Source organism: Drosophila kikkawai, chromosome X, assembly GCF_030179895.1.
Source record: "Drosophila kikkawai strain 14028-0561.14 chromosome X, DkikHiC1v2, whole genome shotgun sequence".
NCBI classification, from domain to species: domain Eukaryota; kingdom Metazoa; phylum Arthropoda; class Insecta; order Diptera; family Drosophilidae; genus Drosophila; species Drosophila kikkawai.
Window position 1 is genome coordinate 8,593,676 of NC_091733.1, and position 27,408 is coordinate 8,621,083.

Sequence of the window (27,408 nt, forward strand, 5' to 3'; positions counted from 1 at the left end):
GGTCAGCGAAAATTCAAAATGTTAAAGAGCCTGAGAGGGCATTGATCCCATCGAGATCCTCTTAGGGCATTAGCTCAATCTGAACTATTTAATTAGAGGGAGTATTTAATTGTGGAGTAAATATTTGTATTGTTAAAAATATTTATATATTTTATATATTTATATTTAAATATTTTTTTCATTAAAAATAGTCTCTAAAAGAATTGAACGTATACTTAATAATTTGTAGCATTACGTATACGTACTTTTAATACATATATTATTAAAAAACTTTTTGTTCACATAAATATAAGACAGAAATATACAGAGTCCTACCATAGGCAGTTCTTATGTTCTTAAGCAGGTTTGTTTATTATAAAAAATATTTTTTAAATGCTTAAACGTATACTTAATATTTTGTGTTATCATTACGTATACGTAGAGGTGTACCAAATGTTCAGAACTTTTTTAAATAAATAAATATCAAAAGATAAATCAATAATATGAATATCTTCAAATAAATATATGTCATAAATATACACATAATAAAACATAATTTAAATCTGGTGTTTAGCCAAGAGCTTAAATATTGCAACTGACATGACTTTCGCCCATTGTTTTGTCGAAAAAAAGTCTGAAATTTACAGGCAGATGCTTATCGGTGCGACCAGGTCGATTTCCCAACGAGGAGGAGCTCTCTGGGAGATTATAGACGGTGGCAGGCATGTGTCCAACCTTCAGACAAACTCAATGGGCCATAAGTTATGGTTAATCAAGGGCCAACGATTGTTAGGTGGTAGATCGTGATCTCGGATATTCATATTTTTTATACAGCGAAAAAAAAATTAAATATACAAAAAAATTTGTAAACAAATTAATTTTTCTTACTTACAAAACTATTAAAAAACATATTTAGTTTATATTTTGTTATATTTTATATTTATATTTTTTTTACTTTCAAAACTATTTAAAAAATGGTTTATTTACATTTTTTATATTAGTAATTGTATTTTTTATTTAAATTTATTTTACTTATACGACAATTTGGAAAAATATCGATTTTGTATTTTTTATATTAAATATCTTTTATATATTATATTTTTTATTTATATTTTCTTTTTTCTTTCCAAACTATTAAAAGCAAATTATAATGTATTTATATTTATTTATTTGTTGTTACTTTTAAAACTTTTAAAAATCAAATTTAATTTATATTTTTTATATTAACATGTATATGTACGTTTTTTTTACTTGCAAAACCATTATTATTATATATTTTTTATATTTAAACTTACATTTTATATATACTTTTTTTTTTCATTTTCAAAACTTAAAAAATATATATTTTTTTTATATTTTTTAGTTTATTTTATATTTATATTGTTTGTCTTAACTTTGAAAAAATAATTTTAAAAAATATTTAATGTATATATTTTATATTTATGTTTATTATTATACGTGTATACATTTTTTCTTCAAGTGTATATCACATTTCGTAGGCGTGTGTCGCTGGTCTTATGATAAGCGTGTTATAGGCTCAACATTGGAGATAATACCTGCCCATTATGCCAGATAATACGGATCTTCGGAGGTCGAATGCAAACTTCACTCTGCACCTGACACACGCGTCCCAAAACAAAGCAAAAAAAAAGATATGTATACATATATATATACAAGTGAAATAGTGTAAAAAGAGTGACAAATCGAGAAACGAGACTCACAAAAGAAAATGTCAAGTTGAGGGCCTCTGAGGACCGGCGGGCACAGTGTGGCTTAATTATGACTAATTGCTGTGCGAACACGGCTGTTGTCTGAATATTTAGCTAAAAAATCACTTAAAAAATCACTAAAAAACACTGCAACAAGCTGGTGAATCGAATGAACGGGAGGCAGCCTCGCTTGATTTGCATAAATGTGGCCAAAAAGCTGAAAAGCGGCCAAAACCAACCAACCAGCCAGAGGCACCAAAAAAGTTGGAAAGGTGTCAGCTAAACGAGATTTATAGCTAGATCATTTTAATTAAAGCAAAAAAACGTAGAGAAATATATGTATTTAATTTGACTAAGAAAGTCTGTGCCAGATTAAATAATATTCAAAAGAAAATATCTTCAAGTAAGCCCCAAAAGATATGCCCAAAAGTGAGTGGGTGTTGCAAGTTAAAGGTGGATCTCCCACCTTCGCCCTTCTTGGACAACAAAAGCATAAAGCTAGCTTTATTTTTTATGAATTTATTTTTTTTTGCAGACATAAAAGACTTGTCATAAAAGTTGGTAAATGCGTTAACTGATTTTAAGGCAACAAAACCAAAAGCAGACAATAAATAATTCAGTGAAGAGACATAAAAAAAGATGAATAGAAATCAATTCAAAATCCTGTATTAGCCCAAGACCAAAACATATTTAGTTTTTGTTACAATTTTTGTTTTTTTTTTTTTTTAATAAAACAAGAAACAAACGCCCAAAGATGGAACTTGAATAGGTCTGGAATTAATCGATGGAAAAATCCCCTCGTTAATACCAATTCCCATGCTTGAGAAAAGATATATACATGTATATAACTGCCATAATTAGCATAAAAGTTCTTTAAAGGAAACCCTCTTTGACGTCAGCAGCGGCTTTTGTGCAAAAAAAAAAAAGAGAAAAGAAACTTAACACTAAAAATAACCAAGATTATAACTTGGGCCTAAGAATTAATTAGAAATTGGGTGTTGTCAGACGTAAGCCAAGGGCTTTAAATAGAAATTTAAAACTTTAAAAAGGAATAAAATTAAATTAAAAAATAAATGGTATTACATATAGATTAAATTATATATTTAAATAAATATGTAAATTGCTTGATTTTGTAATAAGAATATTCTAATACGTTCCCCAATGTTCTGGTACATACATTTTATTTTTTGATATTTTTTAGAAGGCATATAATAATTTAAAAATTAATAAAAAGTTTAGAAGAAAAAATGAATTCCCTTACTTCTGTAAATATATTAATATAATTATAATAATAAAATATAATAAATAAATAATTACAATATTTATGTATTGTATTAATTTACTAAATAATTGCCGTCTTATATATTTTTATATATATATAAAAAAAAACACAATTCACTTAAAAAGTATTACTTTACTTTATAAATTAAAAATGCAAGAATATATATAAAGTTTCTGTACATAAAAAAAAAAATATTAAAGAGTACTTAGCTTACAACAATATTTATTTATTATATTTATTTACTAAACAAAAGTCATCTTATATTTTTTATATAAAAAAATTTTTTGAACTTAACTTAAAAAGTTGAATAAACTTTTAAGGATGCCATCTGTTATGATCTCATAAACAAACTCTACTTTTGGTCCCCCCGTCATCGACAGGCAGACATCATAATTTATGAAACCAATTGGATTTATACACATATATATACATATACATATATGGTATATGCATAAAACATATAGCCACCAAGATGTGTATCAATCTCTGCGATCGCTTCTCTCGTTTATGGTTATCAGTCAGCTTAAAGCGATTAACATAAAGACAATCGCGGTGTCTGTCATCGGTTTTATCACCGCGAACAAGAAAAAAAAAAAAAAACATAAATAAAATTCAAACATTAACAAAAAAAAAAAAAAAAACACACACTTGGGGTAATATTTATAAACAAAAAAATGAATGATAATTTATAATGAACTTGTTGATCGCCAAATTGGGGCTATAAAACCATGGGCTTACTGGGCCCTCTGGTAGACATAGCCTCCATTCGATGCGTACAGGGTATCTGCTCCGCTCTTGGCATCCTCCGGCACTGCCTCGGGCGCTGAAGGTGCCTCCACCTTCTCCGGCTCCCGCTTCTGCTCCTCCTCCTCCGCCTGTCCAGGCTGCGGGTCTGGCTCATCGGAGTAGCCTGGCGGCGCCGGTCCTCCAAATCCAGGTCCAAACTGCTGGTAGGGATTCTGCCCGGGCAGGGGTCCACCAAAGCCCACGGGCACATTGAAACCACCTGGGCTGGGTCCCTGGAATGGCCCCTGGGCATTGGCCAAGGGTAGACCCTGGCTGGTCAGGAAGTCTGGGAACGGACCACCTGGGAATACATCACCAGGTCCTCCTTGTGGGGGGAAGGGCACTCCTTGAGGTGGAAATGGTCCATTTTGAGGTGGGAAGGCACCTTGTGGAGGGAAACCAGCTCCCTGGGGTGGGAATGCGGATCCTTGAGAGGGGAAACCAGCTCCCTGGGGTGGGAATCCTGCTCCTTGAGGTGGAAATCCTGCTCCTTGAGGGGGGAAACCAGCTCCCTGAGGGGGGAAACCAGCTCCCTGAGTTGGGAATCCAGCTCCCTGAGGCGGAAAGCCTGCTCCCTGAGGTGGGAATCCTGCTCCTTGAGATGGAAAACCCGCTCCCTGAGGTGGAAAGCCCCCTACCGCGCCTGCACCACCAAAAGGAGGCCCTGGAGGTTGCTGTATAGCAGCACTTGGCGGACCGGCACCCGGAAAGGGTCCACCACCGTTGGGATAGGCCGAGGGCACGGGACCAATGCCAGGTCCCTGCTCGCCAGGACCTCCGCCAAAGCCAAAGAAGGGCGGGTAGATGGGCAGCGGGAAATTGGGCGGCTGGACAGGTGGCGGCGGTACATTGCCACCGGTGGGAATGGCATAGCCCGGCGGCAGTGCCAGTCCAGGTCCCACGGAGGGATAAAAGCCCGACGAGGATGGATCCTTCTGGGTCTCCTTGGATTCAACGGTCTCGGCGGACTCGGTGTGATGAAGGTGACTGACATCTGCGCTGGCAAGCGGCAGAAGCAGGACTAGAACGGTCCACAATGGCTGCATTTTAATCCGGATTTTTCTGGGATCTCTGGGAGCCGCCACGGCGAGGGTAACTATGCGGAGACCGGCCTCGGAGACGGCACTTATAAGTCACCTAAAGACCACATATTACATAAAACGCGGCCGGCCTCTCATTTCACTTTCCCGCTTTCGGCGAACGGAAATTGCTTTGCATCACACCACAAAAGGTTCAATAAATAGTCGCCAAATCGAGTCTGAATCCGAATCCGCTATGAGCTGGGAGCTACCAGCTGGGAGCTGCGAGGGGAAGTGCCAAAAACTGAACTATAAAAATTAATTAGTCGGCCAGATTTTACATAAATAAACTCACGCCGAAATCGAATGCCCAATTTCGCAGAGAGAAAAATGAGGGGAAGAGGTATGAGGCTTCAAGACAGACGAGTTGAGACTTAAAAATACTCGGAAATAAATATATTTAAATATTCCAGAGGCTTTGTTTATTTTAATTTAATTACAAAAACTTTAGTGAGATGGTTACTATAAATTAAAGATGAGAGATCTTAAAATAAAATATTTAAATGAAGTCCAGTGCTGCCAAGTTTGCCTTCAATCAAAAGCAGTGTTGGTAAGTGTGAAAAAAATACAAACAAAAATAAACAGAAATTTCTATAATTAAGCCACAATCCAGCTTAGCTTAAAATATTATATATTTAAAATATATATTTTAAAATTTAAATATATTTTTATGCAAAAATCTTTTTATGCCAAGATTCAGCCCTTCAGCCAGTGTTGGTTAGTTGATATCCCAACAAAAGCCCTATAAAGGCCACGAAACGAAACATAAAGTTTATGTTATTTAAAAGCTTTTTGATAAAACCCTGAACTTTCACTGAATAAAAGCTTGGCGCAGCTTCCAAGCTTAATCAATCCGTCTCAAGATTTTAATAAAAAGCTTAAATGCTTAATAAAAGCCTTATGATAATCGTGCCAAGCTCAAATACTACAATTTACAATTTTAAAACATAAATAACATGAAAACAAGAAGGTAAGCTTGCTTTAGATAACTGAATTAGAGTATACACTATAAAAAAAAAAACATTTCTTAAAAAAAAGAGAAGCTAAACACATGTCTACCAGGAATAAATATACCTTATATGGTAGGTTCAAATATATTTCTTTTATTTTATTCCTAAAAAAATTATAATACTTTGTGGCAGGGTATACAATTCTTTTGAGATTATTAATGACCTTAATGACTTTAATGTGGCCTGAAAATTGATGTTCTTGTTTGTTTATTTTATTTTGTGGCAATAGTTTAAATAATGCCAGAATTAAGATATTCCAAGTCGTGATTTAAAGTCGGTTGAATTTATCAAAAACATAAATTCAATTTTAAATATAAATAAACAGCGAGTTCTAGGAACAGTTTACCATTAAATACATATAAAATTTAGCTTCGTTTTTACATTCCGCTAAAAGCATAAAATATACTTGGTAGAGATATTTTAGGGATTTGTAGGTATTAAAATATTCGATGCGAAATAAGGTTTTTATAGTTAATATAATAATACGATTTTTTTATTATAGCTTTTTCCTTAATTTATCTATAGCTTTTTAATATTTTTTATATATCATTTTAAAATATATTTTATTTATTAACTATAGATTTGTGTATTACATATTGTAAATATTTTAAGCTACTAACTAATAAATAAAATTATTAAACCTAAGACACGTATATTGATTAAATTAAGAAATTAGCATCAGTCAAAAATATTTCCCTTTGATATTTTTTCAGTATTATGTAAAATTAAGTGTTAATAGAGAAACAACCAGTTTAAAGTCAAATTAAATTAGAACAATTTACTATCCATTAACAATAACAATAAACATTGATTAGCATTTTAGCTTTTGTTTCGTTGTTGTTATAGGTTTTCGATTAAAAGGTTTTGCCCTTTGTCAATAATATTACCGGTTTTTCCATTAAAGCCAATAGGCTTCTGCTTAATGGTGGTGTTTTTATAATTTTTTTTTATGATAAATCAATCAAAGTCATATCCATGACTTTTTTTTTTAATAGAAAACTATATTAATAAATATATTATTCTCCCCAAAAATATATTTTAATATATTTATTAATATATTTACTAACATATATTTTTGGCGAGAATTTCAAGAGCCATAATTTAAAAAAATATATCTTATATAATAAATAAATAACATTCTTATACATATAAAAAAATGTTGTATGAATTAAATATTTTTCTTACTTAGGTAATAAATTGTTTTTTTTTTTTTTCAATTTAATCTATTGCCTTAGCCCTAGTTAATAATATTTTATATAAATATGTAAAAATAAATAAAAATACAATATAAAAGAAAAAACCTTTTTTTTACCTTTTAATCTCATTAAAAATCCCACTTCACATTAAAAATCCTTTTATATTCGGGTTATTGTTTTTTACTTTTCGTTGTTTACAAAGTTTACAATACAAAAAAAATATATTAAAACATTAAGGCAGTTTCCTTGTTATTTACACTGGATCAGTTGCTGATACCCCTTACTTCCTGTAGACATAGCCGCCGTTGGAGGCGTACTGGGTGCCCACATCCACGGAGGGGGCGGAGTAAGTCTGCTGGATGGGAGCAGAGTAGCTCACCGAGGGAGCAGCATAGGTTTGCTGGATGGGAGCCGAGTAGCTCTGGACGGGAGCGGAGTAGCTGACAGAGGGAGCCGAGTACGATTGCTGGACAGGAGCGGAGTAGCTGACCGAAGGAGCAGAGTAGCTCTGGACGGGAGCGGAGTAGCTAACCGATGGAGCCGAGTAAGTCCTCTGGGCCACAGGGGCGGAGTAGGTCTGCTGGACGGGTGGCAGGTACTCGTTGCTGGGAGCCACATAGCTCTGCTGGACAGCAGGGGCGGAGTACGTCTGCTGGACAGCAGGGGCGGAGTAGCTGACCGAGGGAGCAGAATAGCTCTGGACGGGGGCGGAGTAGCTCTGGACGGGGGCAGAGTAGCTCACCGAGGGAGCAGAGTAGGTATTCTGGACAGGAGGCAGATACTCATTGCTGGGGGGCAGGTACTTGGTCAGGTGGCTAACATCGGCGGCCGCGCAGGCGATCAGGGCGAACACAATGAGGAATTTCTGCAAGAAGGATACGAGAGCACACGGCACATTAAGAAACAAAAATCACTAGATAAAAAAAAATAAATAAAAATCAAAGTAAAAGTAAAATCACTTTTTTCACTTTGCACTTTTGTTTTTAGACACTCGTTGGTTATTTAAAATCTTATATCTATTTTTTATGGTATTTAGGTAATAAGAATCCTTCACTGACCATTTTAAATGGTTTCTTGGGGGTGGCGGCTTTGACTGAGCTGGATGAGCTTGGGGCTGCGACTGATGCCGGTCCCTTGAGCGGGCTCTCAATTTATAGCCGGCCGGCCGGCCTGGTATATCCGAAGATTCCGAAGATCCGAAGAAAAGCTCAACTGCAGCGGCTTCAAAGCCGGCAAGAAGAAGAGCCACCAAAAGCAAATCGGCCGTTGAAACATAATAAATGTGAGGCAAACGAGGGACTAGGGTTAGGATGGGATGGTAGTGGTGGGAAGTAAGGGGTTATAACATTAAAATTAAAAAATATTATTTCTATTTTTAAAATACAATTTATAATAATAAATAATATAGATATTATTAACAATAAATTAATACTAAAATACATATAAAAATAATAATATAAATAATACTTATAAAATGTATTTTATTATATTATAAATACAATTAAAATTCTAAAATATTATTTATGTATAATAAAACATCTTTGAATAGAATAATAAAAATAATTTAAGCTTGGATATAAGCAGAATATGCTGGAAAGCTTTTTTTTTTGCTATATAGTATATTTTATAATCGGTTATAATATTTAATATATTTTCTACTAAATAAAGCTACTTAAAATCATAAAAAATGTTTATTTCTAAATTCCCCTTTAGTATAACTTTTAATAGGCTTCCCAACCTCCATGATTTTATTTCGATTTTTTAGATCTTTGCCAGCAGCAATTAAAACGCTAAAAAGGCAACACTAACCTGGGCGGGGGGGCGATAAATAAATATATAGCGAAACTACCAAATGGAAAATCACATAATAATTAAATTTAACATAAACGGGTTTGTCTCATTTACAATATTTCTTCTTTTTCTTGTATTTATTTCTCTTAATTTTTATTTTGTGTTTTTTTTTCTGTGAACGCAACGGGTTTTGGATTCAGTTTCAGTTTCGGTTTCGAACTACTTTGGGACACCTTTACCTTTGGTGGGGTCGTCAATCAAACTGCGAGCGGGGTTCCACTAATTAACATTCAATTTTTAACACAAGCCATGCGGCCTTTTCTCGTTTTAGCCACACTTCGTTGGTTAAATCTTTCCGACCCGGCTTAAGATCCATTTCAAAAAACTGGCCTCGTCCCCCATAGAATGTCGGATATATACAGATGCACCTTCGCACTTTCTAAAAAGCCATAAACCCATCAGACATGGCCTTGGGTATACCATGGCCCCAGAGTTACGACTTCCACAGCGGGCTTTACATAATAAGTAACAGCATGATGGGTGTGCAGGTCCGGGCCAGATCAACTTTTACCCAGTGAAGCCGCATCTTGTCCGTGAACTTGAAATGCAGCGGACATTTCAAGGGGTGCACTGAGATAAATTTCTCTTATAAACTATATAAATAAGTAGGTTTTCTAAAGAGAAATGAGATTAGCTTGGTGTTTTCTTTGTTTTCGACTTATTTATTATTATATTTATTTTTATAAAACCCTCTTAAAAATGAATAGAATATTAAAGAAATTTTAAGAGAAGTTTCGGGATGCACTGAGAGGAATTTTCTTATATATATATGAGCAAGTTTCTCAAAAAAATTAACCAAGTTTGCTGCTCAACTTTCTTTAAATTTATTTTATTATTTCAATCATTATGAAATTTTCTTTAAAAATATAAAATATTGAAGATTTTTTCGAGAATTTTTGAGGTGCACTGAGAGAATTTTTTCTTATATAAATAAACATGTTTCTCAGAAAGTATGAGCTAAAAGTAATTATAAAATCTGAGATACTATGAGAGAAGGTTTCAAATAAATATCCCCCTTAAAACCTTTTCCATTTTCTCCCAGTGTAGAAAGCGAACAAGTTGCTGTAACTAGTGCAGGCTTCCTGGGTTCAGGGACTACTGGAGTTGGGGGCCAGATCTCAGCATTCTGGGAATCATAATTGGGCAACAGTGAACGGGAAATGCTTAAGCCCAAAACGGGTATCTCAAACACAGTTTTCAGGAAATAAAATAAAAATTAATTATATAAAAATAAAAAATAAAATAAAATAAATAAATATCTAAAATATACAATTAAAATAAACAAAGAAATACATAATATTTATATAGAAAAAAATGTATTTATATTCATTAGACTCTTGAAGCTCTTAAAGACTAAGCTTAGTAAACATAACCGCCATTGGTGGCATACTGTGTTCCTTGACCACCGACCCTCAAGTGGGCGGGCGTAATGGTGTCCGCTCCAATAACCACTGGGACATGGGTCTCCGGATTGAACTCCTCAATGCCATTCGAGGCAGGCTCCTCGTACACACGACTGGCTTCACCGGCAATGGGAGCCTGCAGCTGGTTGCTGATAGCCGCTTGTCCCTGGACATAGGAGGGAATCAGATTGGCTGCGGGAAGAATGGCTTTTGCCTGGCTCTGGGCATAGGTGGTCTGCCCCACAGTGGAGGCCTTCAGGTTCTGGGGTGTGTATTCAGCGGGCTGATATGAACTGGCATCTCCACCTGGAACAACTGCCGAGACCACAGACACCACGGACGACTTGGTCAGGTGACTAGGAGTGTATTCAGCGGGCTGATAGGAGCTGGAGTCGCCTCCAACAGCTTGCTGTTGCTGAATAAACCTGTAGTGGGCTTCGCGATCGGCTTGGGGAATGAACTGCTCCGGTGTGTAAGTGTCGGCACCAATAGCTGCGGGAACGGTAACCTTTAGGTGAGCTGGGGTATATTCAGCGGGTTGGAAAGAGCTCGAGTCTCCACCAGGCACAACGGTCTGCTGCTGCTGCTGCTCCTGTTCTTGGATATATTTGTAGTGGGCCTCTCGGTCAGCCTGGGGAATGAACTTCTCCGGGGTGTAGGTATCAGCTCCGATAGCAGCAGGAACAGAAGTCTTCAGGTGTGCAGGAGTATATTCAGCGGGCTGATAAGAGCTGGAATCACCACCAGGAACCACCTCAGCAGTCTTCAAGTGTGCAGGAGTATATTCAGCGGGCTGGTAAGAACTGGAATCACCACCAGGAACCACCTCAGCAGTCTTCAAGTGTGCGGGAGTGTATTCAGCGGGCTGGTAAGAACTGGAATCACCACCAGGAACCACCTCAGAGGTCCTTAGGTGTGCGGGAGTGTATTCAGCGGGCTGGTAGGAACTAGAATCTCCTCCAGGAACCACCTCAGCAGTCTTCAGGTGCTCGGGAGTGTATTCAGCGGGCTGGTAAGAGCTGGAATCGCCACCAGGAACCACCTCAGCAGTCCTTAGGTGTGCGGGAGTGTATTCAGCGGGCTGGTAAGAGCTAGAATCACCACCAGGAACCACCTCAGCAGTCCTTAGGTGTGCGGGAGTGTATTCAGCGGGCTGGTAGGAACTAGAATCTCCTCCAGGAACCACCTCAGCAGTCTTCAGGTGTGCGGGAGTGTATTCAGCGGGCTGGTAGGAACTAGAATCTCCTCCAGGAACCACCTCAGCAGTCTTTAAGTGCTCGGGAGTGTATTCAGCGGGCTGGTAAGAGCTGGAATCGCCACCAGGAACCACCTCAACAGTCTTTAGGTGTGCGGGAGTATATTCAGCGGGCTGGTAAGAGCTGGAATCACCACCAGGAACCACCTCAGCAGTCCTTAGGTGTGCGGGAGTATATTCAGCGGGCTGGTAGGAACTAGAATCTCCTCCAGGAACCACCTCAGCAGTCTTCAGGTGCTCGGGAGTATATTCAGCGGGCTGGTAAGAGCTGGAATCGCCACCAGGAACCACCTCAGCAGTCTTCAGATGTGCGGGAGTGTATTCAGCGGGCTGGTAGGAACTAGAATCTCCTCCAGGAACCACCTCAGCAGTCTTTAAGTGTTCGGGCGTGTATTCAGCGGGCTGGTAGGAATCAGAATCACCACCAGGAACCAACTCCGAGGAAGATGAGGATGAGGAGAAGGAGGAGGATGCTGAGAAGCCATAGCCCCCATCGGCGGACTGGCCCAATTTGAGGTGACTGACATCGGCGGCAACAAGGCCGACAAGGGCCAGAGCAATGACGTAGAATTTCTGGAAGCGGAGCAACGAATTAGATGGGCGACTAGAATGGGAATGGGGCCGAAGAAAGGTCCGCGGTGGTTCCCCCTAGAACCGAAACTCACCATGTTTGGGCCGAATCTGTTGATGTGAGGAGGGGCCTTTCAGGTTTTTATACCCCCAAAATATTATGGGCCTATGCTAATTGGAGTTTTGTTTTGATTTTCGATCGAGTCGGTTCCTACATTTCTGTCTGGGTATATATATTCATATTATTAGTTTTTTTTTTGCTGAATTTGCATAGACAACATAACAAAAGCCCAAGATCTTATCGAGTTGATTAGAACCTCTTCGGGTTTTGACCGCTTTAGACTTTTCGTCAATTAAACTGTCATTTGGGAATTTCACAGTGAGAAATACAAAAATATATATAAATAAATAATTATAAATAATTATTAATAATTATAAATTAATGTAATAATAAAAAATAATAATTAATAATAAATAAATAAATAATAAGAATAAATAAATTAGTATTTAAATTTTTATAAATTTATAAGAGATTTGTTGTACATAAAATGACAGAAATATAACAGTTTGTAGATTAAGAAGTTTTAACAAAGATTTAAAAAATTTATAAATACTTATAATTAAATAATTTCATATTTTGTTTAGTTACTTGTATGATTTTCTCTCTATGCATGTTGCCATCCTTCCGTTGGGTCACTAAATGAAGTCGCTGATTAGCGCCTGGCAAGTTCAGCCGGGTGTCATAATCGGCTTGCTCCGACAACCAGTTCCCTGTCACTTTGGCCAAGAGTCTTAGATCTGCCAAAGCGGCCGCTGATTGGGCTCAAAGAAATCAATGTTCAAAACTCTCATCTTAACTGCTTATTACCTACATTTTTATATGTAGAAATATATTATATACTTAAATTTCTATATCTGGACAGAATGGACTTGCTTAATACCCTGTTCGAGTAATAATTATAATAATTTAATATTATACCATTTAAGCTCAAGTGGATTCAGTGTGCCAACATGGCCTGCATCCATTATAAGACCAAGCTTTATATAAAGAAACAAATTTATACGCTTAACAAATAGTTCAAGCCATTTTTATGAAATTAGCTTAAATTAATAAATTCACAGATTTTCATAATGAACTTTGAAGGCGGACAGCATAGGGCAATATATAGTGTATATATATATATATTTAATGACTGCTGATTTATAATCAATCTTTCTGCTAGAATAACGATCATTGAACTGGGCGCTAGAATGCTAAAAAAAAAACTAGTTATGTCAAATTGGGAAATTTTCTTGATTGATTTGTTAAAGCTTAATTGTTTTGAGAAATGAAAAATGAGTAAATAAATGCAAGTATTTGTATGATTATTAATGAGGATTTTTTATAGCTGCCATAGATGATAATTTGCTAAATTAAATATTTTTTTTCTATAAATTAAGAAATATATATGCATTTATTTGTTATAATTTTATTAATTTTAATGAATTAATTTTTTGTAAGTTTATGAATTTATATGAATTAATTAAATGTAATTCCTATTATATTCATATTTTTTTAATATTAAATATTTGTTTAAAACAAAATACCCTTGAATTATGTTAATTAAACCCAATTCTTTTTTATATTTTTCCCTATGCAAATTTATTCCATTTTCTACAAGTTTATTTTTATTTTTTTCTATTATTTATTTATACTATTCCCAGTGACGTCAAACCCAAATAAATTTTTAGAAAATTCTCACATCTTGAATCTGGCCCAAAAATCATTGTCTGGGTCTGCTCTTCTGGCTGAATCACTCTGAGCCACAAACTTAAACTGGTTTTTGGCCCATAAACTCTAGGCCTGCAAAACTGGCTGTCTGGTTTTTTGTTTTGCTGATTTAATTATGAAAATTTATGCTTCGAGTTCTGTAATTAAAAAAAATATATATATAAAAAAAAACAGAACACAATGAAAGACAAGCTAAATATTGGTCATAAAAATATTTATGGACTGGACTTTATGTAAAACAAATGGCCAAAATAAAATCTGGTTGGGCCACAAAGGCTTCTATAATATTTTTTGGTTAGAAGTGTTCCTATAGATATTTTGTTTTTTTTCTCTTTTGTGGTCAAACAATAGATCAAGTGTCTATAAAGTATATAGATTTGTTGATATTGATTGTGCGTTTTGTGAGGCAAACTTGTTGGTGACTTAACAGAGGTGTGGACTGGAGACCACAGATGCCATTTAAGCCCTCGATTTATTTTAGTTTCACGGAGAGAAAAAAAATTGGTAATAAATCTTAGATTAAACTATTATTTTTAAGTATATTTTTAAGCGAATTCTAAGCTGGTATGTTGCTTATAAAAAATAGCAGAAAAATGCTGTTTATAACTATTTAATTTTAAAGATTTATTTCTAAAAGTTTTCAGAGTTTTCATATGTTTATCTTTAGTTAATATATACATAAATACATTTAATATATATAAAAAATATATTAAAAATACACATAAATGCCTTTAACCTTTTTAAGAATACTTATTACTGTTTTCTCAAATTTCTTAACAATTTCCCTAATATTTTTCCCACTCTGATATAGATGATACTTCTGGTAGCGGCAGTGGCTCTTTCAATATTTAAACCCCGCCAAGCCGAGCTTGTGTTTGCGTTTGGCAAATGTTTGTTTGGGGGTTTTGGCCCTCGGCAGCAGCATTTGGCCATAAAACAATTGCGGAACAAACGCCACAAACGCGACAAATTGTTTGGCCCAACAGCACACAAGCATGGCTCCGAAGGCTTGCCCCCTTTGAGCCCCCCTTTTATTATTTTTTTTTTTTTTGGCACGCCTTTGGCGGTAAGCAGCGACGCATGCATGTTGGACACACTTTTTAGCCAAATGTACGTGTATCTTGGCCACGTTTTGAGGAATACAACGTTTAAATAAGACAAGCACGGCGACGGTGGTGGTGGTGAGCTCTTAAATAACGTTTGCCAAATTGCATTTCTGTTTAACATTTTTGCAAAAAGCCCACAAAACGATATTTGCAAGTTGCAGATGCTGCTCGTTGCTCTTGGGCAACTCTTTCAAGCTGGCGATCTTGAGATTTTGAGATCTTCGCTTTTGTGAGAGTTTGAGAAAGGAAAAGTCTAATGGGATCTATCGAGAAAAAAATATAATATCTAAAATTTAGTAAGCTTTGATTTTTCGATTAAAAAATCGAAACTAATCGCTTTTTTTTATTAAAATATTGATATAATTAATTAAATCGGAAAAGTCTACGAAAATGATATATATCTAAAATATAGTAATTATATACTATCTTAAATATAGTTTATAATTAACTATTGATATTTAAAAAATCGAAACTAATCGCTTTGAATATTAAAATATTTATATAATTGGTAATATCCGAAAAATCTAGGAAAATGTTATATATGTTATGTTATGATTATATTTTTAAAATTAAATAATAAAATTATTAAAAAATAATAATAATAATATCAATTTGTAATTAGTTTTAATCTTAGTTTAGGTTATTTTTTGGCACAGTTTTTATATAATAAACTATATACTGATTCATCGCAAGGCTAAAAAATATCGTTCCAGTATTGATATATCGTTACTTTCTGCCATCTCTAGTGTCAGCCCGCATTTAAGTCAAGAATCCCTCAGCTGCGGTCTACGAATCATAAATTTTATTATTTGGAAAATCCTAAAATTGATATCATAACTCGTAAGGTTACTCGTTGTATCAACTTATATTTAACCACAAAAAAAGATGATAATTAAATTATGAAAACTGTTTTTTTTTTAAGATTAATTAGCTGCTGCTAATATAGAGGTCTCAAGACCTCGTTGCAGTTTTTTACGACTTCTTTGATATTTTTTCTGGGTCTTAAATCAATTGCCGAGTCTGCAAACTCATAAAATCGATTTCTTCAAGGTTAATAAGCCTTGAATAGATTAAAAATGAAACTAGAAAAGAAGCTTTACCTAGTATTTTACTAGATTCTGGCCGCAAATATATGCTCAGATCTCAATGCTAAATCGGCATGAATGCGAAATGCATTGACTCGGCCGCATATTTGTTCCGTAAATTCCCCAGAGATGCGTTGTATGTTATATGCCGAAAGGCAAACATTTTCACGGCTTAATTGGCAAGTTAAACTTGGAAATTGTGTAACTATGAGAACTTGAAACTGAAAAACTAAAACTGGAAAAATGGGACAAATATTGGTAAGAGGGGGTCCCCTTAAAAAATCCAAATAAAATACAGAGGGGACTTTTCCCCTGCTAATTTGTAAAAAACGAAGCCAATAAATCGATGAAGGCTGAGCTATAACTGGCACTTCGTGTTGGATTACTTGTTTTGGCCGAAATAAGTGAGCTAAATTCGTAGCCACGGCCTTGACCTTCTCAAAAACAAAAACCAAGTGCGAAAGACGAAATGTTATTAAATTTAATCATTGTTTTACGGCTTTAAGATGCCAAAAAAGTGAAGGGCAATCGAAGCTGAAGATGTGGTAGCTTAATGGCTTCATTAAAAAATGTTATTATTTTGCGAAATTAATTTGCTTTCAAACCCAAGAATAGACAGTAAAGGCATCCACCTGCTGTGACATCTGCCATAAATCTCATTAAAAAAAAAACTAGTTTCGCTCTCTCGTTTATTACAAAATCAAGTTTAAAGTGCAATCGATATCGATTTACACATACATATATATAGCGATCGAGTGAGTTGTCTCTGATCCACACTCAATCCCCTCTGATTGGCATAATTAGCGACATTTCAGCTGTCATCGACAATTGTGCCGCAAAATGTCATCCAATTTGTCAAATGATTTTACGATCTGCCACGCGAAGATCTGCGCAATTGGGTGAGGCAAATCGGGAAGTGACTGGCGACTATATACTTTATATACATACATATATACACATATATATATTTATCTATCTATATATATATAGGTGTGGGAAACCATGGCAAATTGCCTCTGGTGGCAGTTTTTTTTTTTTTTTTTATGATTTCAGTTTCATTTTCAATAAACTATGTAAATGCCAGGGCTTATTAGGGGCTTATTATAGCTTTTCCAATTCGGTTTTTGAGGGGGACTTTTCTAGGTTTTTGTTTATTTTTTATGTTTTTTAAAAAGCCACCAAAGGCTTAGGAAGGCTTAAGACTCGTGTTGGTAGTTTGAACACAAAGCAATGTCATGAAGTACATTTCAAAGAAGTCTCTAAAAATAGTAATTCTTTTTTATTTAGTTTAAAGTTTTATTCATTTTTTTTATGTTATAAAATTTTAAAAAAATTGTCCAAAATGTTAATTTTTTATAATGTTAAATTTACTATGCAGGTGGCTTATCTTAGTAAAAAGTTAATTATGATGCATTTCCAATTCAATCTTAAAAACCTAATGCAAATGCAAGGGTATACCAAAGTTGGCTTAATTTTTAGTTAACAATTTTTTATCTCTGTATGGTTGGTCACTTTTGTGTTCACACTCTTGAGTTTTTTTTTTTAATAATTATAATGATTTATGAATGTGGCTGGTTATGAGTTGGTCATTGTTGGCTCTAGTATCGGGGAATCCCATTGACGTAACCTACAGGCCCGTGTTCTTGTCCCATCCGAAATTAGCATAGTTTGGCCATAATTATATAGTTTTTTGGTTACGCCTTAATATGGGTTTGTGTAAGTTTTTGTTCAAAATTAATTAAAATAGTTCTTGGAACGCGATTTTAATAAATGAACTGATGTTTGAATGAGATTGATGGATGTGTAAGTAGAGTAGAGCAGAGTAGAGTTTCAGCAACATTGGGTTTATTTTCTTATAATTTAAAATCTGGGGTAATTAATTGATGCGCCAATTTTAATATTACTTATTTATTTATTTATATTAATAATTATATTAATTTGATATATTTTAATAAAGTTAAAGGCTAATTTGGACATTTATTTAATTTAGAATATAAATGATTTATAATTTTTAATTGTTATTATTTTTTGGCTTATCAAGATTTTTTAATTTAATGCTCCTCATTTTTACACAATTTTAAAATATTTAAATTTATACTTAGAATTATAGCCTAATATGTAAATATATGTACATAATTCCGTAATTAAAAGATTTTTAAAAATATATACCAAAAATATAAAATAAAAAATAATAAAAATAAATATTATATAAATATAATCTAATTACTACTACTAATAAAAAAAAAAATAAAAAAGGAACCTAATAAATTGTAGGCCTACAAGTAGGCTTCATTTTAACCCTTTTCATATTTTTTAGAGCCGCCTAAAAGCAGGCATCAACCGCTGTAAACCTTAAGCCCCTCATCTTGACTTGGGTTTTCCTCATAAATTAGCAAACTACAAAAAGAAAATTGCTTACTACTGGCAGTGCCTTGGGAGACGCCTTTCAATTACGCCAAGTGCCTGGCCTGAGGTTGTACAGGTTGTAAAAAGTATGGCTGCCCATTAAAAATGAAGTAGAGATCGGGGGAAGGATGCCTTAACTGATAGAGCGCATAAGTAAAAGGACACTAAAATATTACATGCACATGTGGCAGCTCTGGAGACAAGGGAGGCCCTAAGATGACGATGACGATGACGATGGGCACAAATAAAAAATCAACTTGGCAAAAGCCTCGAGCCCAAAGCAATCAAGCAAAATGAGGTGCACTTGCCACGCCCCCCCCCTTCTACTGGCTGTTTGGTTTTGGGCGGCCAAAAATAATCACAAGGCGACAGAATGTTGCATATAATGCGGCTGCTTAGGAAGGACCATAAATAAATGCCCCAAGGCGCAGGGAACAGGATGCAAGAAAGGACCATGAGGCAGAGATGTCATACAAATAAAATAAATCTTAAGATAAAAATTAATATATTAATCATTTTAGAATAAGCCTTTAAAATATTATAATTCTTATATATTATTATTAGGTAATATTCAGTTATTTTTTTTTAGGTATATTTACAATTTTTTTTGTTAAAAATTAAAAAAGTATAAAAATAAAATCAAAAAGAAATTCATAAATAATAAAAGAAATTTTTAAACTAAAAGTCTTACTTAGCCAAGTCTTAAAAATATGTTTAATATTTATTCCATTCCAAATATATTTTAAAAATTATTCTAAACATAAAATAAGCCTTTAAAAATAGTATATTTCTTAATTAAATACTAAATAGCATAAAAATACTTAATTTATTTTGTTATTATTATTTACTTAATATTTATTTCTGCTTAAAAATATTTAAAAATATTAATTTAGCTAAAGAAAATAAGAAAAATCGCCAAATGAGGCAACACTGAGCCCCACTAATTCCTGACCGAGGCCAGGATCTGGAGGCAGACTGACAGACTGCTAAACTGATGGATGGATGGATGGTTGGTTCGTGTTAATTATTTTGCTAAAATAATGCAACAACAACGGCACAAAATTTGACAAAATTTGATGCGCTGCAATCCCCTCTCCTTTGGCGTTGCTGCTGCTTTTCCCCGAAAATAAAAAGCAACAAAAAAATAAAAAAAAAAGGAGAAAAACACCGAAATGAAAAATCGCAATTTCCTGGGCCCCAGATAACCGCCGGCTACAAACATTTTCTATATAGAAATATATAAACAACAATAAAGAGCGGACGACAGCGACGGCTTAATGAGTGACGGGCGGTCATATTAGATGCGATGCGATGTGTGTGTGTTGGTGTCTGTGTGTGTGTGTGTGTGTGTGTGTGTGTGTGCTTCTGCATTAGAGTTATGGCGCATTAAGCCCAGCTGTGACTACACTAAGAAAAATAGTTTAAATTCTATTAAAAATAAATAACGAATGATATCAGAAAAGTAAGAAATAATAAATAACAAAAAAATAATAAATTGTAAAAATAATAAAAAATAATAATAAATACAAATAAATTATAACAAATAAAAATAGATAATAATAAAAAAAATAATAAATAATTATAAATAACAGTAAAAACAGTAATAAGTATACAAAAAATAATAAAAAATAATTATAAATAATAGTGAATAATAATAAAAATATATAATATTAACCAATTAAATCTTAAATAATAAAGTTTAAGGTAACAGAACAATTACCAGGAATTCAAACAAACTAAAATTTAATTAAAATATAAATTTAATAATATGAATAAAAAATAAGAAAAATGTAATTTTAATTTTAATATGTATTTTAATGTTATATTTTAGTTAATTAATTAAAAATATAAATGAGTATGAGTTGCTTTTCTGTGCTAATATCGAGCACACAACGAGCACCGATTTTAATTTTCAGTGCATGTGTGCGAAAAGTACGTATACATCTTCCCATTTTTTGGCTGGTTCTCTGCCCTCTTCTAGCCTTCTCTGGGCATTTGCATTATTCATGTGCGAGAGAGATGGCTAAAAGAAGTGGGGGAGTGAGAGGGAGAGGCTGGAGGAGAAAGTCGCGGTAGTTTTATTTTAAAGCCCAAACGTTCATAAAAACCAAGCCCCAGACAAGTGCAGTTCGCTGTCGCGGGAGGCTTTTGTGGGGGAGATATATACCTATATACATATATATATATATATAGATATAGGGGAAGGTATAGGGGCAAAGTTGGTCCCCAAAATACACTATAAATCAAGCTAGAATCGGCCTATATTGCCAAGCTAAGTCAAGTGAGAATATTTAAATAATTTTAAAATGGAACAAATTTATATTCAAACCACCAGAATTTGCATTTAATTTATTCCTTTTAAATGTATATATTTATATGTTTTTAATATATAAACTAAATCTTCTTTAGGGCATTCTTTTAGCCTTCATTTAACCGGAAGTAAAAGCCTCTTTCTCCATAGAAAACATCACCCCATGAACCATTCTTGTTGCATTTTATGTTCCCTGGCTGAACGCTTTTGATGGCTTTTTCGGGGTCCATCCATGGGTCCTCCTCCTCGTCCATGTCCACATCCACGTCCAATCGTGTGTTGATGCTGATGACAGCAGCTGAGGAGAGTCGAGAGTCGAGAGCCGCTGGAGCTGAGCTGTAGAGACCACGTCGTCGTCGTCTTCGTTGTCGTCATCATGATGAAGTTGTCGTTCGTCGGGGGGCTGCTCGTTAACTTGCCTTCAAGTCAAGTTGTTTGACAATCTTCGCGGCAAGAGAAGAGCCCAGCCCGGGGAAAAAAAGTGTTATAAATTGCATTTAGTGTCGGGGCCACGTCACTGCTGATTTGTTACGGCTGCCATAGGGCCAACGGGATGGATGGAATCGACGCAAATCGAGGGGCCAAAAGGTCAGGCCGTAGGCCACAACAATGGCTTCTGTGTGTGTGGATTTGATCCGCTCCGAACCGAACCGTACCGAACCGAGTCGAGATCCGATCCCCTTCTTCCATATGCAAATGGCATTGATGCGTTCTGGAATTCCGAATTGTTTACAAATTTCCAACAAAATGCTAGCGGGAGGAGCTCCTAGATATGCTAAAATAAAACTTCAAGTCATAAACTAAAGACTTTGTTTACAAATTAAATGCAGCATGCAACAAGCGACATCTTCATCTTGGGGTCCACAAGGAGCCAAAGACACCAAAAAGTACAGAGGAGCCGTGGAGCCGAGAAAACCAAACCCAAAACTCATGGCTAAATCCCGGCCAGATATGCGACTTCAGATACAAGCGGAGGCCGAGGCTTTTTGCTTATGAATTCGTCTGGGAGAGGGAGGACTTGGGTCTCCTCCATCTACCCCTCCCTCTTGATCCCTCCTGGCGCTTGGGTGTGATGTGTCCATGGGCCTGTCCGCATGGCCCTCTGTCCATGCAGAGAGAGGAATCTTTTAGGGAGTTCTCAGGGGTTTATTTACGAATTTATTTTATATATTAATATTTATCGATAAAAATCGATATCGATACCTAACTGTAAAAGCGATATAAAGAATTTATATAATTTAATTAATTTTTTGTGAATAATATAAATATCTATAATACTTATATGATATTGAATTTCGATATAATGCAAAATCAATATAAACCAAAAACGCTTTTCAATTGTTTTTATTCTTAAAAATTTAAGACTAGCAGCATAAATTCGATATAAAATTAAAGTTCAATATAATTATCGATACATAATAGCTATTTTCCTATTGATATATTTTAATATAATGCTACAAGTACTCTTGGATTTATGTCTAATATTTAATGACAAAGAACTCAACTTCTTTTTCGCTCAGTGCACGATGCCTGCTTGGCCCGTTTTGTCCGCTGGCTCTTACTTTATGCCCACCGTATGCAAAGCAGTCCGCAGACCAGCTACATGTGTTTTACATGAATTTTAAATGATATGTTAAATAAAAATGCGCAGCTAAACAGCCCTAGGCACCGCACTGCACTGCACACAGCTAGCAACAAAAAATAAAATAAAAACAAAACGAAGAAATAAAAAAAAAAAAACGTCAAGTTAGAGAACAAAAACAGGAACAACACACAGTGACTTCCAAGAGTGCGTGGACCGAGCAGCGCACGCAGTCACATAAACAGTGGTCGCAAATGGGAATAAAATGTTTAATTTGCTTTCTTGAACAATAAATTAAGTAATATAAAATTGTGATGATTCTGCCAATTAAATAATACAAAAAATATGGCAAAGAGAAAGGCGATGGGAAATATTTTAATTGGGGGTTTCTCATATTAAAATGGATTACAAGTAAAAACTTCTCACGAAAATGTCTTCTTCGTATTCAGTAATAAAAAACTATGTACATAGCATAACGGTGATTTTATTTGAACTTATTTTAATTAGGTAACTATAAAAAGTTACCTCACAATAGATTTTGATGTGAATTACAAAATAAATAATTTGTTTCCAAGTAAATATTTATTTTTTTTTTTTCTAAATGAACTATAAAGGTTAATTGAAAAAGTTTTATTTAATTTAGGCACATCAAGGTGTGTATATGCTATTATTATAAGGTGTGAATAAGCTATTATTATAAAAAAAAAAAACGAATGGCAATAAAATAATTTAAGAATTATTCCTATAGAAATAATATAATATATGTATATATTTTGTTTTTATAATTTAAAAAAAAATAAAAAATAATATAAAAAATAATACTATTTATAAATTATTTGAATCGCGTTTTTTGTAACATACTTAGCTACATAAAAAACTAAAGCTTAAGAAATAAATACTGTTTATACCTTTTTTAATAAAAATATACAAAATAAATCTCATTAAATCCCATATACTTAACCCACTGTGCAGAACAGAACGCGTGGTGGGCTGGGAGGCAAAAACTATGCAAAGTTTATGCGAATCTAAAATATTTGCACTCGGCAAGCGCATGCGCAGCAAGCTCAATTGTTCAAATACATTTTTATATATATCTTAAATGCAGGCAAAAAGGCGCAAGAAGGCCTGGGATGCTGCCCGATGCTATCAATTCAAAGTCAAATGGGGGGACAACAAAACAAATCGGCGCTGCATCTATAATGAGCTCGGGCATCCACCAGACCGGGCTCTGACTCCCCGACCATGGCTAAGAAAAAAAAAAATAAATAAAAACAGGCCCCGCAGTCGGAATTGATGAGAGCGGGCTAAGAGCAACCAGGCCCAGTCGCTGGCCTGATGTTTTGACTTGCATTTGCCTCATTGAGTTGTACTGAGCGCGGAGGGGATCCCCTTCCGCACCCAAACCAATCCCCTCGGAGGGGCACGATCGGCCCAAGGGACACCCACCCAACGCACAGGCAGGCAGACACAGATGGGGTCAAGAAAATATTTTCTAAATGTTTATGGTTTTTTTTTGTAATATCATTTAATATCTTTATTATAAATTTAAATGTTAAAATATATATTGTTATACATTTAAAATTTAATGTAAAGATATTTTTTATATTTTTTGTTTAGCCAAAAATGTTTCTTAAATTAAAAAGAATTAATTTATCGAGCTTAATTTACCGAGCTTAATTTATCGAGGTTAAAATATCGATACTTCCTCTTATACCTAATAATGAATTAAATTTATTTTTAACTTATTATGGTAAAATTAGTATAAAACGAAATACAGAATTGATTTATCGCGCTTTTATCGATACGTTAAAAGATTTATATTTTCTTGCATCCCTAAGAAGCATGGTTTAATTTGTATTTTTTTGATATAAAAATTATTTTTTAACTAAACACAGAATTAATGTTGCTACCTTAAAAATAGCAAGCAAAAATTGCTAATGTTATTATCGATAAAATATTATTTAATCCAACAGAAAAAATAATATATTCCACATCAACCATTCCTATTATCCAAAATAATCACAATTAATTTTATTTAAGATTAACCAAATTTATCCTTTAATTTAATTTAATATTTTTAAATTAATTAATTATTTATTATTATTCTTTTTTTATTTCCCTTCTCCCTTTTTGTACCTATTCAACCAAACTCAGGTGTATTTGATGCCTTAGGGCCATCGCATTATTCCCGTTTCGTAGTCGGAATCGCATTGATTGCAAAAATCGTTGAAGGCCGCACAATTGAATCCAGTCGCGGGTCCATAAATGTCTTTATTATGATCTTGAGTAGTTTGGCCAATTTGCTGAGGGATATTCAAGAGATTTCAGAGAGATTTTTTGTGTTATTCTTAAAGGAATAAAGAACAACTAAAAAAGGAAAGCAAACAATCAAGAATATTCTTGATTATGTCTCTTATATATATCGATATCTAACGATAAAGCGTTTTTTAAAACTAACCCCTAAGTAAAAAAGACTTTTTAGATTTATAAAAGAAATCATTTTAAATCCTAAAAGCCCAGGTCAGTTCCCTTATTTATTTCTCAATCGGGGAAAACACCTACGTGAGGTGAAGGGGAAAACGTAACGAAAAAAAACCTAAAAAAGGCAAGAAAACTCCAACAGGCAAATCAGGCATTAAATTGCTCATGAGGCCGACAATTTCTTTAAACATAGACCTGGCTGAGAGTTGGTAATAGAAAAGGATTTGACTCGATTGAACACCCGAATTTGCAATTTTCGAGTTAGGCTTCGAGTTGCGCCCCCAAAAAACGCCTAGGATAATACCGAAAAAAATGGGGGAAAAATAATTCAAATGGTGGGCGGTGAGTTGAAATTATAGCCCAGAACCAGGACCAGGCTCAGACCCAGGCAAGTGGAAGAAACCGATGCAGACGGGCAGCCTTTGTTTTTGTTTTTCCTTTGCAATTGCAGTCTGCTTTTTTTTTTTGGGGCCATCTCTTCTGGCCAAAGCACTTAACACGTCAACACGGTCGCCGGCACTGTTTTCCCAAGCAGTTGAAGATTATGTAGGCTCAAAGTTGAGTCTAAGCAGGGGAAATACCCTTTAAAGGGAAGGTTAAGCTTTGCATTTAGATATTTTTTAAGGGGTTAAGTGGTTTAATTTTTAAGGAAATAATGGAAAATTAGTTTAAATATTTAAGTTTATTTAATTTTGATTTTAATCATTATTATTAATCATTAAACAAATGTATTTTTATTTTTATAAAAATAAAATTAAAATTATTATATTAAAGGTAATAATTTTTTTTAATATAAATTCAATATATTTTATTTAAAGTCGAATTTAAAAAAAACCATTACATATTTTTTTAAATATATTTTTTATTATTTATGATTTCCTTCGACTTGATCTCTGGCTCTTTATGGCGCATCTTTTTCATTACTTTGACTTGTTTTTTTTTTCAAATATATTTATTTATTATTTTATTTTTATTATATTATTTTATTTCTATTTTTTTTACCTTATTTATCTTGATTTCGCTTGACTTTTTCTACTCTGCCTCTTTAAGGCTAACCATTTTCTTTACCTTGACTACCCTATACCTCTTTTTTATCTTTAGTTTTTCGCCAAAGTCTGGGCCATATCGATGAAAACAATGTTGCCTGTATATTCAGGCCTTTTGCTGACATGATTACCCTGCTAACCAGCTGCCGAGCTGAAGCTAAAAACCAAAGACGATAGGATAATGGTAGGTGTCAGTTAAGGTGCACTGAACGAAAAAGTTTTGGGAGACATTAGATAGTCACCTTTTCTTGTTACTGTTTCAAGAGTTAAGAATATATAGATACAGAGATACATAGATAGAAGAAGATGGTAGAACTAGGTGGGAATTATTAATATGGCAACAGGGATAACGAGGGAAATGGCCTAAATAAAACAAAATAAACAAGTTGCAAAGACAAAAGACTCTAGGCTTATAACCTGTACCCTAAGAAACCAAACTCCATATAGAAAAGAACCCTTGGTAGTAGTCACTCTAGCCTAGACTTTCCTGTATCTAAACCTATCTCCTCCATTAACCCTTGTGGAATCCCAGTAAGCCATAACTTGCTTGTCTGTTTGTTTTGAGCACTTTTCGATTTCGTTAATGCCCGACACACAAAACCATCCGGCAGCTAAAATAAAATTCATAAATTATCAACAACAATAACTAACTAGCAGCGAGACGGATCAGAGATGGTGGACACCACGTCGTCATCATCACCGGCGGTGGCTCCCGAGGATCGCCTCAGTGAGAATCTTAATCGCTGCCTGTCCAATGCCCTGGTCAAGGGTGTCGGTGGCCTGGTTATTGGCTCTGTGGTGACCCTGCTCTTCTTCCGGCGTCGCATTTGGCCGGTCTGGCTGGGCACGGGCTTTGGCGTGGGCATGGCCTATCGAGGCTGCGAGAAGGAGCTCAACGAAATCAAGTTCGATAACCAGAAGTAGGACAGGACAGGACTGGGACTGGATTGGATAGGACTGCACCTTGGCATACTTTACTTAAAGCATTTGCATGATTTATTTTTTCTTTTGGAATTTGAAACGATTTAACAATGTGAACAATAATGAACCTTAATGGTTCCTATATAAACCCAAAGTAATATCTTTAATTAGAGATATGTGTGACCCTTGGGCCGGGGCTTTTATAATTTCTTCTGGATCTGGATTAGCACCAGTGCTAATGCGACAAGTCCACTGGTATTCCCTCTTTCGTTTTTTCCTTCTGTTTAAGTTTGATAGAAAAAAAAGAAGATTGCGAGATTAGCCATCTATTGGCCATGATATAAAGCTCGCTTCTGGGGAGTAACTGATGAGGAGTCCAAATCCCAGGAGGAGATTGTGTAGCACGGTCGGCAATTATAATATATACAGAGTCCATTGTGGGTTCACAGGTCAAATGTAGAAATTGAGATAGATCCGAGGCCCCTCGGCTGTGGATGTGGTTCATTGGCAGCTTTGCACGTTGCCTACTGCCCCTGCTCCTTGGTCCCTGCTCCATGTCTACTCTCCACATCGTCATCG

The 27,408-nt window shown here is 34.7% G+C and overlaps 4 protein-coding genes across 4 annotated transcripts; 1 reads left to right on the top strand and 3 right to left on the bottom strand.

Annotated features, from left to right (window-relative positions):
• Positions 1 to 3,629: 3,629 nt before the first annotated feature.
• LOC108079140 (basic salivary proline-rich protein 2) lies at positions 3,630 to 4,828 on the bottom strand. The gene is made up of 2 exons (XM_041775147.2): positions 4,409 to 4,828; positions 3,630 to 4,324 (listed from the first exon to the last, which is right to left on the bottom strand). Exons 1-2 carry the CDS (start codon positions 4,800 to 4,802, stop codon positions 3,705 to 3,707), a joined length of 1,014 nt encoding a protein of 337 aa, XP_041631081.1. The 5' UTR covers positions 4,803 to 4,828; the 3' UTR covers positions 3,630 to 3,704.
• A 2,384-nt stretch (positions 4,829 to 7,212) lies between these two features.
• Positions 7,213 to 8,174, bottom strand: LOC108079164 (cuticle protein 16.5). The gene is made up of 2 exons (XM_017173415.2): positions 8,100 to 8,174; positions 7,213 to 7,906 (listed from the first exon to the last, which is right to left on the bottom strand). Exons 1-2 carry the CDS (start codon positions 8,100 to 8,102, stop codon positions 7,322 to 7,324), a joined length of 588 nt encoding a protein of 195 aa, XP_017028904.1. The 5' UTR covers positions 8,103 to 8,174; the 3' UTR covers positions 7,213 to 7,321.
• A 2,066-nt stretch (positions 8,175 to 10,240) lies between these two features.
• Positions 10,241 to 12,222, bottom strand: LOC108079141 (mucin-4). Its single transcript, XM_070288354.1, has 2 exons — positions 12,216 to 12,222; positions 10,241 to 12,123 (listed from the first exon to the last, which is right to left on the bottom strand). Exons 1-2 carry the CDS (start codon positions 12,216 to 12,218, stop codon positions 10,252 to 10,254), a joined length of 1,875 nt encoding a protein of 624 aa, XP_070144455.1. The 5' UTR covers positions 12,219 to 12,222; the 3' UTR covers positions 10,241 to 10,251.
• Positions 12,223 to 26,437: 14,215 nt separating this feature from the next.
• LOC108079174 (uncharacterized) lies at positions 26,438 to 26,999 on the top strand. Its single transcript, XM_017173425.3, has one exon. It carries the CDS (start codon positions 26,581 to 26,583, stop codon positions 26,830 to 26,832), a length of 252 nt encoding a protein of 83 aa, XP_017028914.1. The 5' UTR covers positions 26,438 to 26,580; the 3' UTR covers positions 26,833 to 26,999.
• The last annotated feature ends 409 nt before the right edge of the window (positions 27,000 to 27,408 follow it).

Bases quoted from the DNA above. Each gene is read 5' to 3' on its own strand.
- LOC108079140 (XM_041775147.2), bottom strand. From the start codon at position 4,802: ATGCAGCCATTGTGGACCGTTCTAGTCCTGCTTCTGCCGCTTGCCAGC. The intron at 4,325-4,408 runs GTGGTGCAGGCG...CTCAGGGAGCAG, and splicing joins ACCTCCAGGGCCTCCTTTTG to GCTTTCCGCCTCAGGGAGCT.
- LOC108079174 (XM_017173425.3), top strand. From the start codon at position 26,581: ATGGTGGACACCACGTCGTCATCATCACCGGCGGTGGCTCCCGAGGAT.